At 38.1% G+C, this 16,775-nt stretch overlaps 2 protein-coding genes across 3 annotated transcripts; both read left to right on the top strand.

Moving 5' to 3' along the window:
- Positions 1–665: 665 nt before the first annotated feature.
- On the top strand, positions 666–3,481 carry LOC141677554 (uncharacterized). The gene is made up of 2 exons (XM_074483546.1): positions 666–867; positions 1,073–3,481. The coding sequence occupies exon 2, from the start codon at positions 1,073–1,075 to the stop codon at positions 3,056–3,058; it is 1,986 nt and encodes a 661-aa protein (XP_074339647.1). The 5' UTR covers positions 666–867; the 3' UTR covers positions 3,059–3,481.
- A 565-nt stretch (positions 3,482–4,046) lies between these two features.
- Positions 4,047–8,954, top strand: LOC141678328 (uncharacterized). Of its 2 annotated transcripts, XM_074484618.1 has the most exons (9): positions 4,052–4,488; positions 5,070–5,131; positions 5,837–5,891; positions 6,612–6,710; positions 6,994–7,080; positions 7,567–7,683; positions 7,815–7,901; positions 8,198–8,228; positions 8,567–8,954. In XM_074484618.1, exons 1-9 carry the CDS (start codon positions 4,393–4,395, stop codon positions 8,761–8,763), a joined length of 831 nt encoding a protein of 276 aa, XP_074340719.1. In that variant the 5' UTR covers positions 4,052–4,392; the 3' UTR covers positions 8,764–8,954. The 2 variants fall into 2 exon arrangements, with proteins under 2 accessions (XP_074340720.1, XP_074340719.1); XM_074484619.1 differs by lacking the exon at positions 8,198–8,228 and having other exon boundaries at positions 4,047–4,488; positions 8,567–8,697.
- Positions 8,955–16,775: the final 7,821 nt, after the last annotated feature.

Genomic DNA, 16,775 nt, shown 5'->3' with positions numbered 1-16,775 from the left:
TCTCTTATTACTTAGTTATTTCAAGCTAACATCATACCGGAGGCGCCGCAAGACCCAAACCACGTTTTCAGTGTTATTTTTTAAGAACCCTACAACAGTTATACCACTACCGCGACAAAGGATCCAGATACGGCGTCGAAGGAGCAACCCGCTACCAGGAATTATCAAACATATGTGTATAAAAATTCCTGAATGGTAAAGGAACGGATCTAAGATAATTTTTTTGAAGTGAAAATCAAGTAAATACACGGGGAGGCATTATCGTCTGCATTTTTATGTAAAATCTATTCTATATTAAATTTAGTGAAAGTAGACCACAAAAACCTATTTAACCCTACATAATTTTGGAGGCAAAATCAACTTTTTTTCCATATACGAAAATTCCAGAAAATCAGATTTACTTTCTTTTTTGTAAACCCTAATAATAAATGCTAACAACATTCTTACTGAATTAATTAATTTACGAGCACAAACGCAACCGCACATGCCAATGCATCTACCCAAAGACATAAATGCCCCTCCAGTTGTTCTCGCCGTCCCATCCTCAATTATTACAATCCGCGTTCCTGTCGGTGTTGCACTATTCATCACCCAATAATGTCATTACATTAGATATCTAGGGCTGAACAGTAAATTCACACTTCACATTTACACAAGTTAATACAGTTGTTGTTGTTGTAGTAGTAAACCATGCTTTATTTGGAACTTTTTGTGTCCATTGATTACAAACTCTTTCCTCCACCTATACACACACACACCAGTTCTGTATCTACATCCAACCTATACTTACATACATACATTGTTGCTGAGTTACTCTCCTAGTCTCCTACAACTTCTTTGCTGCAACTTGAAGAATTTTTGTTGACGGTAAGTTCTTACAAAACACACTTAGTTTTAGTTTATGTTCTCAAGAAAGCTCAGGTTTTTTTTAATGTTTTATTACATAGTTTAAGCACCCAAATGAATTGTCAGCATCTTTTCAGGAAGAGAATATAATGTGTTTGTACTTTCATACTTGTTAATTAGCTGTAACAATTTTAATGGGCTCTGTTTATTTTTTTTTTCTTTGCAGATGAACTCTTCAAAGGATTATTCATGGATTTTCAGGTCTAATCCTATGATTCATTGGTCTTTTAAGGTACTTATATGTACTGTTTTACTTGGGATACTTATTGTTTGGGGGATTGATGGGTGGGATGTTAGTAGTTTTCATACAAATTTTGTTGATGTTAGGCTAAGTAGTAATAGTACAAATCAAGATTTTTTACTGATTCATGATAATGCAAGTACAAATCATGTTGCTTTGTCATATAATTCCACTTTTGTGGAAAATTTGACACAAAAAATTGAAAGTCTTGACCCTAATGGTGGTGATGTAAACCAAACTGACCGAAACATAGACAGTGTATCCCGCTTGCCTGATGTTGCTCAAGTAAGCGAAACGAAAGCAGACATACCCGGTGTATCTCGCTCACCTGATGCTGCTCAGGTAAACCAAACGAAAGAAAATGTAACCAGTGTATCTCGCTCGCCTGGTATTACTCAAGTAATACCGCCTAATGTTACACAACACAAGTTTGATGTTAGTGATGATGGTAGTCTTCAAGGTGTTCCAGATTCAGGGTACTTGGAGTGGCTTTCAGCTGAATTAGAACCAAATTATACTACAAATCTCTTAGCTAATTGGTTGGCACCAGGTGGTGAGGCATGTAGGGATTCTGAAACTGTAAATATTGTGATTCCGGGTTTGGATGGTAATGACCAAATTGAGTTATCTACCGGTAAGATCCATGAATTTGTTTTTCAAGCAGTGGATGAGGAGGGAAAACCTCGATGTTTGGGTGGGGATTATTTCGAAACAGATATTTCTGGAGAGTTATGGAAATCGAGGCCTCCGGTTCAAGATTTAGGAAATGGCACCTACAAATTTTCTCTTCAAGTCCATTCAGATTTTTCTGGAAAATATGAGTTTACTGTCATTTTGTTGTTTCGACATTACCAGGGTTTGAAATTCTCCCCTGAGAGGTTTTCATATGATAAAGTACTTCGTAAAGTCCCAATTAATATTGTCAAGTCTTCTGGTAAATTACCAGAAATAAAACAGTGCCAAAAGTCTGATCTTAGTAGGAATCTTTGGTCTGGTCGATGGACTCGACATGCCAAGAATGATAACTGCAATATTAGTAATGATGGTCGATATAGGTGTCAAAAACCAAACTTTCCATGTAAAGAACCATGGTGTTATGGTTCTTTGGGTTCGTTAGAGAGTAATGGTTGGACGTACTCAACTCATTGTTCTTTTAAACTATACTCGAGTGAAGCTGCTTGGAATTGTTTGAACAAGCGCTGGATTTTCTTTTGGGGTGATTCAAATCACTGTGATACGATACGGAACATTTTAAAGTTTATCCTGAATGTGGACTTTGAAGTTGTCCCAAGAAGATTTGACATGAACATCACCAATCCAAACAATCCAATGCAAACAGTTCGCATTACTAGCATTTTCAATGGGAATCATAACGCGAGTGGTAATTATCAGGGCTTGAATTCATTGTATAATATTCCGTACAGAGAATTGTTGAAGCAATATTTCTCCCAAGAAACTGTTCCAGACACTGTGATCATGAATTCAGGTTTACACGATGGAGTATTTTGGCCTAATATTAGGAGGTTCAATAAGGGAGCTGAGGATGCAGCAGCTTTCTGGGCCGAATTGTTGGAAGGGGTCAAGCAGCGGAAACTGATGACCCCAGAGGTTATATTTAGGAGCACAATTGCCACAGGAGGTTATGCACGAAGATTGGCCTTTAATCCTAGCAAAATGGAGGCATTTAATGGGGTTCTTTTGGAGAAACTGCGGCAACACAACATTGTCACTTCAGTGATTGATGACTTTGATTTGACATATCCTTGGCATTTTGATAACCGGTGCAATGACGGGGTGCACTATGGCCGTGCTCCAGCAAAATTGCGGTGGCGTGATGGTCAAATAGGACACCAGTATTTCGTTGATCTCATGCTGTGTCATGTGCTGCTCAATGCCTTGTGTGAAAATTAGCTGAGTGGTTATAAGCCAACTCTTTACACTTGAGTACAGCTCAAAGACGAGTGCACATAATCCTGATTGTTGACTTGTTGTAATTACGAAATTTGGCAGCTGGGAATGATGGGAAATTTTGCTGGCAATATAGATTCCGCTCTGAGACATCAAGTCTTTGGAAGTATACCAGCAGATGGGGTGGTATTGTATTCGTGTGGTTTGCCAGCCAATATATGAAGAGCTGAAAAGAGTATATTATATAATTTATTTACAATAGTCTAGATATCATTTTTGTATCATCTGTATTTTTTCTTGTATATGTAAATTGAAGCTTATAGTGAATATTCTTGAAATTTGTTAATGTGTTGTTACATTGTACATGTATTGAGACTTCTAATTTACACAAACAGTTAATATTAACAACTTGAAAGTGGAATCTTATTTGACTCTTTAGCAGCACTATATTCATGTGTTAGTTACAACTTTTGTGTCACACTGTCACAGGCTCACAGCCACCACTGACCGAGACCCCTACTTTTATAAATTAGTCTGACTAGATTTTTCCATGAGCACGATTAAATCAACACTGGTGCAGTGATTGAGTTTTTGTAGTCTTGCGGGAGGTACAAGAATTTGACTTCCGACATATGCGTGTGTAATTAATTATTGAAAAAAAATAGGTTATAGGTTATAAATTATAAAAAAAGAAAGCATGGAGAATCACCAAGTATCCGCATGACAAACTCAGGACTGAATCAAAATTGACTAATGGGTGCTTGGTTTTTTTTGTTATACACATCTTTGGAAAATAAGGATTGTTGTTCAGGAAAAAGTTTGACCAAATAGGCACATTGTGTGTTTAAGGTGGCTAATGGTTCTATGCAGGGAAGACATTTCTCAAATATTAATTAACATTATAACTTTCTAAAATTAAAAAAAGAAAACTGAATACTTAAAAATCAGCAAGTACATATATATTTTTTGCTGATTTATGAAAAAAAATCTCTAAATATATAACGTTTCCCAAAAGTACAATTCATTCATTTTTTTGACTGCATGTTTTGGCGAAGAATAATATTTTTGATATTCTGTTGTGCTATCCTGCCATGCGCGGGTATAAAACTTACAAATTGGTCGTTGGATTCTTGTCTGGTTTTGATACAAACAATTTATACAGAGAATCTTGATTAATTTGCATGCAAAAATTGTATAGAGCTACCACCTAAAATCTTCTTAAAGGGTGTTTGATGCAAATTAATCCAACGTTTGAGGCATCCCTTGTTTGTTTATATCTGTTGTATGTATAAGCCTCAATTGCAGGTCATTGGTTTGGAAGGGAGGGAATAAATATAATGGCGTTTAATTGGGTGGCTTGTGCTAAATTAACCCTTTTGATCCTCCTTATTGCCGCCATTATATTCGCTTGTTTCACTCTCCCTGTTAAAGAGGTCTCTTCCATTTTTTCATCATTTTGGCTTTTCCTTGTTTTGTTTCATCTCTTTATGGTTTTTTTTGTTATATGTATGTAATAGAATTGACTCAAGTGAGAACCCGAAGAACAAAATGTTGTGCATTTCTTTTTATGTTACTACATGTAAAGTTGCACGCTTTGTGTCTGAAAATTTGGTTCGCTCAGTTCTCCGGTTTTCATATGAACTTGACATACTAATTTGCATAATGGATTTTTAATGAGTTTTTGGGTGATTTATACCATGTTGTATTGAATTGCTCTTCTATTCCTGTAGTATTGCTTAGTTAATTTCTAGTTGTCAGTGTAAGTTGTAAGCATTCTCACTCTCCGTGTATTTTGTAAGCATTCTCACTCTCTTTCAATTGCTACACTTATATTTTTTGCGTAAAAATGAAGTATGTCAAAGTAACAACTCTGATGCATCTTCGTACTGCCAACCCTTGCTTGATTCATGTTCTTAATCATTGGATGAAAACATAATTTTGATTTGAGATTAAGTATTTGTAATCGTATGTGGGTATTATCTGCGGAACATGTCTGAAGGCTTAAATTTTACAGATTTTGAAGGACTTCCTAGTATGGGTAGAGGACGATTTAGGCTGTTGGGGTCCTCTAGCATTGTAAGTAAAGCTATATTATTACAGTACTTGCTACTTGCTCCCAGTAAAATGCCTCTCTATGATGATCTAGTTATAGTTAGACTCAAAGTGCTATTTTTCAAACATTTGAATTGATTATATATATTGGCTTAATAATTGTCCCTATTTAAAGTTATATCCAACATAATTTCATGTAATTGTTAGAGGATTCCAGTTCATTTGATTGTAAGGTGTTGCATTCAATTCTGCAGTAAATAACGTATGTAGTTGGAAAAATCCTGTTTCAACGGTTTGCATATAAAGATGTCCATTTCATATGCCTGCTTACATTCACGAAAAACATACACATATCTGAAACTAAATCGATTTTTCTAGGATCATGCATGAAAAATATCTCTTGAGTCGTCTTCTTTGACAATTTTAAGAAGGGTCCCTATCCTTAACAAGTGTTTGTTGCAACAATGGTTATTAAGCGCGGTAAGATAGCATAGTGCTTTTTTTATGTCAATACAGGGACTGGTTACTCTTACCGGTTACCGCCCTAGGGTTAGGTATTTTTGTGTATATTGCCTTACTGCGATTAATATGCGGGCAAGTTTGCTGCAGCAAACATTTGTTCCGGAGCATGTGTCTTTTAAAAACCATATCTATGTGTTTATCATTTATTGCATCATATTTTCACTTACGGTCTTAAAATTGTATCAAATTCTCTTTTTTAACTTGCAGGGCCGTTGCCTACATCCCTTTAACAATTTTAGCAGTTCCAGCAGCAGTACTTAGTGTAAGGATTACTTGTTGGTTATACAGTCTGTCCAATATAATCTCAGTCCGTCTCGCTTTGTTGTTAAAATCGTTATCTTTCCGTGTTTTCATGTTGCTTGCTTCTCTCTTTGTTTTTTGTTAATCCCCCCCTCTCTGTGTGTGTGTCTGTGCACACGCCGTGTGTTAGCTTCTGTAAAAAAAATAGACGGGGTATTTTTCTCTCCTGGTCATCTATGTCGAAAAGGGCACAGAGCAAAAGGTGTAGACTAGACTAGACAATCATTGCTTCATACAAGTGTTAACTCTTGGAAAGTAATAATTACCAAATGTCATATTCAATTAGAAAATTTAGTTAAAACTAGCAGAAAATTAAGTGTTTCTATTATGATCAGAATGATATGAAGTCTTGGCTGGAGTGATGAGTATATAGTTGTGAGAAAGTTTTAGTAATGACATGGATATGTAAGGTGTTCTATACATCTAAACTCGAAATAGTTTCTAAATTGTTTTAGTGACCCAATTTCCAAGTTTTACTGCTTCATTCCCCAAAGAAGATGGTTTCAGGTTGTTTACTAATTGATCTATCTACTGCGGAAGTATAGTCTTTTACATTTTTATTCTCTTTCTGATATACTTTATTAATATTGCAACTTACTAAGGCCATTTTACAAAAATGTACTCTATAAGGGCTCCCTTTCCTTTAATAATATTAACTTGAAATAAATTATTTTTCTTACAGCTAGGTGGTGGTTATCTTTTCGGATTGCTTGTGGGTTTTTGTGCTGATTCTATCGGTGCCACTGTTGGGGCATCTGTGGCGTTCATCCTTGGAAGAACAGTAGGTCTTTAATAGTTAGTTTTTCTGAGTGAAATTCTGGATAGAGCTAGATTTGTGAAAATAGAGTTTCATTCTATCACCAGTATCTAGACATCATACTAATCATTTCTATATTATGCTCTTAACACATTGTTTAGAAAAGTTTTGGCAGTACTATATTTTGTCTGTACTTCCCTTCCTTTCATCAAAACTTATGTCTCCTTTAAGCTCCGTGATTATCAACTCAGATCAATAAGTTTCTTCCATAAAATGTTAATACTATGGCATCTTAATATCTTCTCAGATTGCAAGATCATTCGTCATTTCCAAGTCAAAGAATTATCCGCAGTTCCAAGCAGTTTCACTTGCCATCGAGAAATCTGGATTTAAGGTTTGTATCAGTTTGTGTGTGTGTGTACGCTAAACAAACACAATCAACAGGATGTTAAAAACTGTTAATAGTTTTTGTTTCAGCAATCCCGCATAGAAATTGTTTAACTTTGTTAGGCTGTATTAAAAACCAGAAGGTACAATGTAACAATAATATCACGGTACCGAAGGTTGATTCGGGTAGAACTAGTGAAGAGACATTGAGTTGTGATTATATAATATAAGAAAAGTGTTTATTAGAATCCAGGAGCCTATAATTATGAAGAACTGTTGTGATCAATAACAACTGGCCATGGTTTAGAATAGAGAAGAAGAATCTTCAGCTGATTTTTTACTTGAAATTACCTTGGTTATATTAATACAGCAACAAAAGAAAAACACGCGTAGTAAGTTTAAGTCAGGAGTTCATTTACAAGTAAAAGATGGCACTAAAGTTCGTAGTTGTACCACATTGATTACTTGAATATTGGGTTGGTCTCTTTGACAGATTGTCTTGCTTCTCCGGCTTGTTCCTTTTTTCCCATTTAGCATGGTGAATTACCTCTTATCAGTGACACCGGTTCCATTAGGGCAGTATGTGCTTGCTTCGTGGCTGGGAATGATGGTATGTAAGACTTCTGAGACCATTTCTTATGATGAAATGGTTTAATATTAAGCGATTTAATTCTATGTTTGTGATCTTCACCCGTTTCATCCCTTTATATGTAATTATATACTTCCTGTTGTCTTTGGCAGCCAATGACTCTAGCTCTAGTGTATATTGGAACAACTCTGAAGGATATATCTGATGTAACTGATGGAGAGTCCTCAGAAAATCACTGGGTAAGCCGTAAGAGCGACAGAATCTGCTTATATTTCTCATTTAATAGCTCCATTTTTTGCATCCGAATGTGAGTGGCAAGATTTTTATGCATTAGTGTTTCTAAGGGTTCCCCTCGGGAATCAAGATTTCCCCGAGAGAAGTTGTAGCTTAATGCAACAAGGTCTGAACCATGGGCTCATTCACAAATGTTTTTGATCAACCATGAAGTTGAATTACAAATTAATGGGGAAAATACATTGTTTGGTTTAGGAGAACATTTTCTGTTAATAATGACGTTTCTTTGTTGTGTATGCAGACATTCCTTATTTTTGGCGTTGTATTGTCTGGTGAGTTTTAACATATACACTAGTTCATTTTCGAGCTATTATATTACTATTCCTGAGCCTTGTATAAGCGGTTGTTGTGGAATCGTATTCTTAATAAGCTTCGATAACCTTTACAAGCCAAAAAGAATTTGATCATATGTACAACAAGCATTAGCAATGACATCTTTAGAGTGTGTTGAGGCATGCATTAAGAACCTTTCAGTGAATTTGAAAATATGGCTTCAGTTCACCACAATGTTGACATAAACTTCATAACAAGATTTCATTGAATCCTTCTTCCTGCTTCGTGGTGCATGTTTGATAAGTTCAATACTAATTTATTCACATCGATGACACAGTGGTTATAACGATATGCGTTACTAAAGTTGCCAAGTCTGCACTGGATAAAGCTCTAGCCGAATCAGATGTAGATTGTGAAGCCTCAGAAGAAGACTCCTCTAAAGCTGGCTCTCAAGTAAGTCTGCAGCAGCCGATACTAGTTAAAGTAGATTCCTCAGTGAACTTTACCGTAGACTCCACCAGAGGAGGTACATGAAAACAGAAATCTACTCTCCAATTACTTTGGATTGAATCATATTCATAGCGCCATTTTTGTATACGGCATTTATGTAGAGTTTTGATGTTTTTCATTTGTACGGTCTTCGCAGAAGAGAATAGTCTTATTTTTGTACAATTTATTTGAACTTCATTGTAATGTATTAGAAAAGAAGAAAGAGTTGAGATTGAGATGCATTACACAATTAAAAATTCCTGTTTCCCGTCTTTGCGTAAATGAAACCTGAAATATGAACAGATCAATATTAATCAAGACAGATGAACACCAAAATTTATACATGGAAAACCCCCTTAAGATAAAGAGGTAAAAATCACGGGACCAACTCCGAATATTTCCACTATAATGATAATAATGGTTACAATATTCCCTCTCAAGTTTACGAAGTAACACTTGAGGTACAACCGAATAGTAATTCAAAGATTCCCTATTCCTTCGATACTGGACCGGATAACCTGGAGAACTCCCCTTGTTGCAGCCGCAACACCTGGACGAAATCCTACCGTTATAGACCCGGAAGGCTACAGCCCGACCAATACTCTTACTAACTCACCTGAAACGAAAGAAGAGAGAAGTACGAGGGCCCCCTATTCTGACCTGCCTGAAACTACCGCAAGATAAGTTTCCTACTAGACGGACTATCTAGCAGCTATACACTTAAGAAGTGAGGGAGAGAAGAGAGTAAGGTGCATTTTGTGAAGCGGGGGAGGAGGGTATGTATAGGAAGAGCCAATGACATGCTTGGGTAATTAATGGGTAAAGTAGGGGTAGATAAATAAGTGGGAAGGTGGGAGGAAAGTAGGATAAATGAAGTGGTGTGTTTGGAAAATTTTTTCTGGGGGACTCACAACTAACAATCTCCCCCCTTCCGAAGTCACAACGCTTCACTTACATTCCATGCATGCGCCCCGTTTGCCTCCAACTTTTCTCGCGGAACCACCTTGGTCATCATATCCGACAGATTCTTATCCGTGTGTATCTTCTCTATCTGGATCACCCCATCTTCGATCTGTTCCCGCAACCAATGGTAATGTACATTAATATGCTTAGTACGACTATGACAAGTAGCATTCTTGCTCAAGTCAATAGCACTCTGACTGTCACGGTATAATTCAAAGTTATCTTGTTTCAGACCCAGTTCCTGGAGAAACCGCTTTAACCAAACCAGCTCCTTGCCTGCTTCACAAGCAGCAATATACTCTGACTCAGTTGTTGACAACGCAATACACTTTTGCAACTTGGACTGTCATGCTACAACTCCCCCCGCATCCCTGACGTGGACTTCATCTCATCTGGATGTCCTGCCATGTCAGCATCTGTAAATCCTTCCAAGACCGGTTCACCGTCTCCGTACTTCAAGCATAACCCGAAAATTCCCTTAAGATATCTGAGAATCCACTTCACTGCTTCCCAGTGCTTTCTTCCAGGATTTGACAAGTATCTACTCACAACTCCAATAACATGAGCAATATCTGGCCTTGTACAAACCAATGCATACATAAGACTTCCCACTGCCAATGAGTAGGGAACTTCTTTCATATCCTCCCTCTCCTTGTTTGTTGATGGACACATTTTCTTATCCAGCTTGAAATATCCCGCTAACGGTATGCTAACAGGTTTAGCATCATCCATATTGAACCTTTTCAGGACCCATTCAATATTAACCTGTAGTGACGACCACAACTTCCGATATGTTCTGTCACGAACAATCTTCATCCCTAGGATTTTCCTTGCTGGACCGACCCAAGTCTTTCATATCAAAGAACTTGGACAAATCCTCTTTCAACTTGCGAATCATGTTAGCATCTTGGCCGACCACTAACATATCGTCAACATAAAGCAGCAGGATAATGAAGTTACCGTTAGGAAACCTTTGCACATAAGCACAGTGATCGGATGCAGTTCTCTTGAACTTATGATTCCTCATGAAGGAATCAAACTTTTTGTACCACTGTCTCGGCGCTTGCTTAAACCCGTATAAACTCTTCTTGAGTTTACACACCATGTGCTCCTTTCCCTTCACTTCAAATCCATCCGGCTGGTGCATGTAGATCTCTTCCTTCAAATCTCCATTGAGGAATGCAGTTTTCACATCTAACTGCTCAAGCTCAAGATCCATGCTAGCCGCCAATCTGAGAACTGTTCGGATTGATGTCATCTTTACAACTGGAGAAAAGATTTCATCGAAATCAATGCCTTCCTTCCGTGTAAAGCCTTTAACCACCAAGCGTGCTTTATATTTTACAAGATCTTCATCATCCCTTTTTAATTTGAAGATCCATTTATTCTTCAAAGCCTTCCGTCACTTTAGAAGTGTAGTCAACTCATAGGTTTCATTCTTGTTTAAAGAATCCATTTCCTCCTGCATTACTTTCAACCAACAACTGCTTTCTTTATGAGTTTTGACTTCCTCAAAGGTCTCGGGCGCCCCCTCATCAGCAACTAAGATATACTCGGATGAAAGATATCTTCTTGATGATCTTTGTTCTCTCGTAGAATGACGTGGCTGAGTTTCTCCAACTTCAGCCTGAGGCGGTAGCTCCCCCTGCCCCGTAGCCTCATCTTCTACCATATCATCTCCATCATCTTTTAATGTATCTAGATTTCTAGCTTTCCTTGGTTGTTGAGTTTTCCCAAAATTTTCACAGTTTTTAGACTCATGGAATACCACATCTCTGCTCCTGAATATTTTCTTCAACTCAGGATTCCACAACCGATAACCGAACTCCGGATCCCCATAGCCAACAAGAATACACGGAGTTGTTTTATCTTCAAGCTTTGTTCTATGCTCCTTCGGGATGTGTGCAAAAGCCTTGCATCCAAACACCCGCAAGTGGGAATAAGAGACATCCTTTCCCAGCCAGATTTTCTCCGGAATCTCAAAATCAAGAGATGTCGAAGGAGATCTATTGATCAAGTAGCAAGATGTTCTTACAGCTTCTCCCCAAAATGACTTCGGCAGCTTAGCCATTTTCAACATGCATCTGACTCGTTCGGCAATGGTACGGTTCATTCTTTCCGCAATACCATTCTGCTGTGGGGTTCCAAGAACTGTCTTTTCATGTCGGATACCGTGCTTTGCAAGGTACTCTTGAAACTCTTTTGAAGTGTACTTCCCCCGTTGTCACTACGAAGGCACTTCAGTTGTTTCCCTTTTGATCTTTCAACCATGGCGTGAAAATTCTGGAAGTACTCAAATACTTGATCATTGGATTTGTGTAGCTCAACCCACGCCTTTTGAGATGCTTCATCAATGAAGATAACAAAGTACATATTTCCTCCTAAGGACTCCACCTCAAATGGACCACACACATCAGAGCAGACTCTTTCTAACACCACCGATTTTTTCTTCAATGGACTGCTAAAAGATACTCGATGTTGTTTCCTGAATAAAAAATATTCACAGGGCTTCAATACAATATCTTTAGCAAACGTAATGAGGGATTTCTTTGCTAAAATCTGCATCCCTTTCTCGCTCATGTGGCCAAGCCTCTTGTACCACAAAGTTGCTGAAGTTTCATCTTCAACTGTGTTCAAATTATTTGAACACATCCTCACTTGTGTCGTGTATAACGTGCCACAAGTGGAACCTCTTGTAACCACTAACGAACCCGTAGTAAGCTTTCACATTCCCCCACCGAATATATTTACGTACCCTTGCTTGTCTAGCGCCAGTTGAGCCGTAAGTCCGGAACATGCCTGACATCTTTCAGATTCACTGAACAACCCGTGTTTGTCTCAATGCAGATGTCACCAATGCCTGCGATCTTTGACTGATCAGAGTTACCCATTCTTACCGTACCAAAGTTGCCTGATTGGTACCTTGTAAAGAATTCCTAAGTGGGTGTTGCATGATACGTTGCTCTAGTATCAACCACCCATTCGACCTTCTGATCATCACCATGTAAGCATTCTTCTTCCCCAAAAGAAAGGATCATAACATCTTCTATCATAACAGCTGTTGTGCTTTTCTCGGCATGTCTCCCTTGCTGACCATTGTGTCGCTTGTTGAGTCAGACCCTACAATCCTTCTTGTAATGACCATTCTTCTTACAATAATAGCATTCAACTTTGAATTTTGATTTGCCACCGAAATTTCCAAAATTCCCGCTTTTACTACGCCCCATGTTCGAATCCTTGTAGTTGCTTCTACCCCTGTTCTCAGTAACAAGAGCCGGAGAATCGTTGCTGACTCCCTTTCCTTTTCTTCTCATAGCCTCACTAAGGAGACTTTCCTTGATAGACTACAACGTTAGTTTATCACTTGGAACAACATTAGTTATTGCCACCACTAATGTATCCCAACTCGAAGGCAAAGTGTTGAGAAGAAAAATTGCCCCGAGTTTCTCATTAAGATCCATCTACATAGTTGCAAGTTAATTTAACAACCCCTGAAATTCGCTCAAATGCTCTGACATGTTATTTCCATCCTTGAATCTCATGTTCATCAGCTTCCGGAACAGAATAGTTTATTTTGTGAACTTGTCTGTTGGAAGGTAGACTCCAATGTCATCCAGAGCTTGTAAGCGTCTTCTTCTTCTGCAACATGATGGTACTCTGAGTCATCAATCCATCGACGAATAAGACTGATAGTTTTCATGTTCATCTTCTTCCAAGCCACATTAGATTTCTCTGCAGGCTTGATCCCTTTCAGCTCCACTGGATCTAATAAATCTTTACTGTAAAGAAGATCTTTGATTCTGCTTTTCCACAACGGATAATTTTGAAGCTGTTAAACATATAATTATACTGGATGAACTCTCCATTTTCATTTACCAAAGACTACAGGAATCGTCACTTAGAATCGCACAAGTTGGCCAGGAAAATGGATTTGTTTGGAGAGCTTTCCATATAAATACGGCACGGAATCAGAGGACCATTGCACAAAGTACTTTTCTAGTCACCAATAATATGGGCCCCAGCTCTGATGCCAATTGTTAGGAATTCCCGTTTCCCTTCTTTGCGTAAATAGAACCTGAGAATTATCACAGAAAATAATATGAACAGATCAATATTAATCAAGACAGATTAACACCAAGTATTATACGTAGAAAACCCCCTTAAGATAAAGAGGTAAAAACCACGGGACCAACTCCGAATGTTTCCACTATAATGATAATAATGATTACAATATTCTCCCTCAAGTTTACGAAGTAACACTTGAGGTACAACCGAATAGTAATACAAAGATTCCTTATTCCTTCGGTTCTAGACCGGATAACCTGGACAAAACAGTCCCTTCGGTACTGGACCCGATAACCTGGAGAACTCCCCTTGTTGCAGCCGCAACACCTGGACGAAATCCTACCGCTATAGACCCTGAAGGCTACAGCATAACCAATACTCACACTAACTTACCCGAAACGAAAGAAGAGAGAAGCACGAGGGCCCCCTATTCTGACCTGCCTGAAACTACCGCAAGGTAAGTTTCCTACTAGACGGACTATCTAGCAGATATACACTTAAGAAGTGAGGGAGAGAAGAGAGTAATATGCATTTTGTGAAGTGGGGGGATGAGGGTATTTATAGGAAGAGCCAATGGCATGCTTGGGTAATTAATGGGTAAAGAAGGGGTAGATAAATAAGAGGGAAGGTGGGAGGAAAGTAGGATAGATGAAGTGGTGTGTTCGGAAAGTTTTGTGTGAGGGGACCCACAACTAACATTACACGAATACATTTCAGTGGTTTTGTTCCTCACTGAGACTGCAGCTGTGCGTCATTGTTGTGTTTGAAATTTTGTATTAATTAGTTCAATGTAAAGCCAATCTATTGAGTTGACACAAACACAAATATCAAATAAATAAAAATTAATTATTATATATAATAGATTAGTCAACTATTAGAAATTTGAAAAAAATCTCATAATTAATTAAGGAGTCCAGGCATTTAATCGAAACAATTCGGACTTTTGTTCAAAATCGGCTCTTCGAACCAAGCCAAACTTAGATAAACAAGTTCGAACTTGTGTACCTCGATCGACGACTTCATAAAAAATATAAATTGAAAAAAGTATTTGAAATATCTATTGATAACTCCTGATGGCGGGGCTGCTCCTTCGACGCCGTTCCTGGATCCTCCGCTGCGGTGGTGGTGTAGCTGTCATGGAGCTCCTACAAAACAATACCGGAAGAGGGGTTTAGGTCCTGCGGCACCTCCGGTGTGGGAGTAAGAACTCGATTTCGGGGAAAATGAAGGTAGATAGAAATGCAAGGTGGTTGTGTGTGTATATGAGTGTATGAGAGTGATTAATCCCAAAACTTTTCCTCCTTGGGCTAATAGACCAAGTATAGGGTTTAGGGGTTGGTACCTTTAATTTTAGTCATTGGTTCTAGGAGCGGAGGACACCTGGCTGGGGTGGATGCCTCATACGTGTCAGGATAGGAATGGTTGAGGAATGTTCTAAGGATCTCCTGGCACGTGCCCTGATTGTGCTAATGATTGATCAATGATAGCTGTCCCTATCACGCATTTGGGCATGTGTCTCACGTGCTGGGACTTTCCAAGATTGGGATGTCGGGCCTCTATAGTCTGGACTAGTGGTATGCGGGCCTGGTTGAAGCTGGAAGTCTGGACCTAGTCCTTCTAGGAGCCATATGTACCATCATGTGCCCCTCAGTCCCTTATGCAGATTTTCTTGATAGGGGAGTAAGGCTGATATAGTTTGCAGTTTGTTGTTTGCTGTTTGTGAGAATAATTTGATCTTTCCCCAGTCCGGGTTTTGTTGAAGTAGGAAAATCCGGACTTAGGTAGATTATCTTTAGGATAATTTGAGTTATCCTTGCCCCCCAGTCTGGATTGTGTTGAGGTAGGCCAATCCAGACTAAGCTAGATTGTCTTTAGAAGAATTTTAGCTTTCCTTGCCCCCAATCCGGGTTGTGTTGAGGTAGGACAATCCAGACATAGGTAGATTGTGCTTTTGTTGCATTTAATCATTTACCTCTGTTCATGGCTTAGTATATATATAATTATAGGTTTTTTGATCATGATTTAGTATCTGAGGCGCTTTTGGTTTTAGGGTTTTGTAACTTAGTCTGGACTGTTAAGTTAGGTCCGACTAGTAAGTCTGTAGTTAATTCAGTGTCTGAGATATTGTTGTGTTTGTGGCTTTATTTTGAGTCCGGTCTTGCGATTTTAGTCCGGACTCCTCTGTTTAGGTTTAGTTGATACGTGTTTGTAGTGTTTACTTTTGTATGTGGTTTTTGGGTTTGGGGAGTATGTTAGGAAATGAAGAACACACAAAGGGGGGGGGTGAATGTGTTTTACTGTTTTTGAGCTTTTCTTGAATTTTTATGGTTGAACAAAGTAAATTAATTTTGTAGTAAAATGTATTCATGCAGATATTAAGCTTGCAGAAAATAAAGAACACAAATCTTCAAAACTCACTTAATTTTATATTAAAATTAATAATGTTTTGCTACAAAATTTCTAGGCTCTTTGTTGATAAAGAGCTTAGCTTCTTCTTAAGAGAGTTACAAGATTTTTAACTAAATTGTTACAACTGACTGGAGGACCAGTGTTAACTTTATAAGTCAGTTAACTGCTGGTTTACACAGTGTACAATAATATATGCTATTAGCTTTTCTAAACTGTTATCTGTCATTTCTATTTATAGAAAAGTAGATCTTCCATTTCTAGATTTGCATATCTTTAGCATCCTGTGATTATCTTGATCTTCCTCTGTCAATTAATCTTCACCATTGATCTTGCACATTCTTCAAGCTGCTTTTTGTAGACTTGTCAATCCAGCTGGTTAGATTGTTTGTTGATTGTTTATCTTGAATATTGAAGTGGTCTGTGATTTTGTACTTTGAGAATTTTACTCGAGATCTCCAATTAGGCATATAGAGATCTTGACATCTCGATAAGTATAATGACTTATCGAGATCTCTAATGCTCTAGTGAATTTGACTTATAGAGGTCTCTGAGTTCTCGAATAAAACTTTGGCTTGTCGAGATCTCTCAGCATCATGTCTTCACTTTGACTTGTCGACAAC

The sequence above is a fragment of the Apium graveolens genome, chromosome 8 (genome assembly GCF_009905375.1).
Source record: "Apium graveolens cultivar Ventura chromosome 8, ASM990537v1, whole genome shotgun sequence".
NCBI lineage: Eukaryota > Viridiplantae > Streptophyta > Magnoliopsida > Apiales > Apiaceae > Apium > Apium graveolens.
The sequence above is the reverse complement of the archived record's forward strand: the minus strand, read 5'-3'. Positions and strand labels throughout refer to the sequence as shown.

Excerpts from the sequence above, each read along its gene's own strand:
- LOC141677554 (XM_074483546.1), top strand. The coding sequence starts at position 1,073 with ATGAACTCTTCAAAGGATTATTCATGGATTTTCAGGTCTAATCCTATG.
- LOC141678328 (XM_074484618.1), top strand. The coding sequence starts at position 4,393 with ATGGCGTTTAATTGGGTGGCTTGTGCTAAATTAACCCTTTTGATCCTC. Across the intron at positions 7,902-8,197 it reads AGTCCTCAGAAAATCACTGG|ACATTCCTTATTTTTGGCGT; the intron begins GTAAGCCGTAAG and ends TTGTGTATGCAG. Across the intron at positions 8,229-8,566 it reads TTTTGGCGTTGTATTGTCTG|TGGTTATAACGATATGCGTT; the intron begins GTGAGTTTTAAC and ends TCGATGACACAG.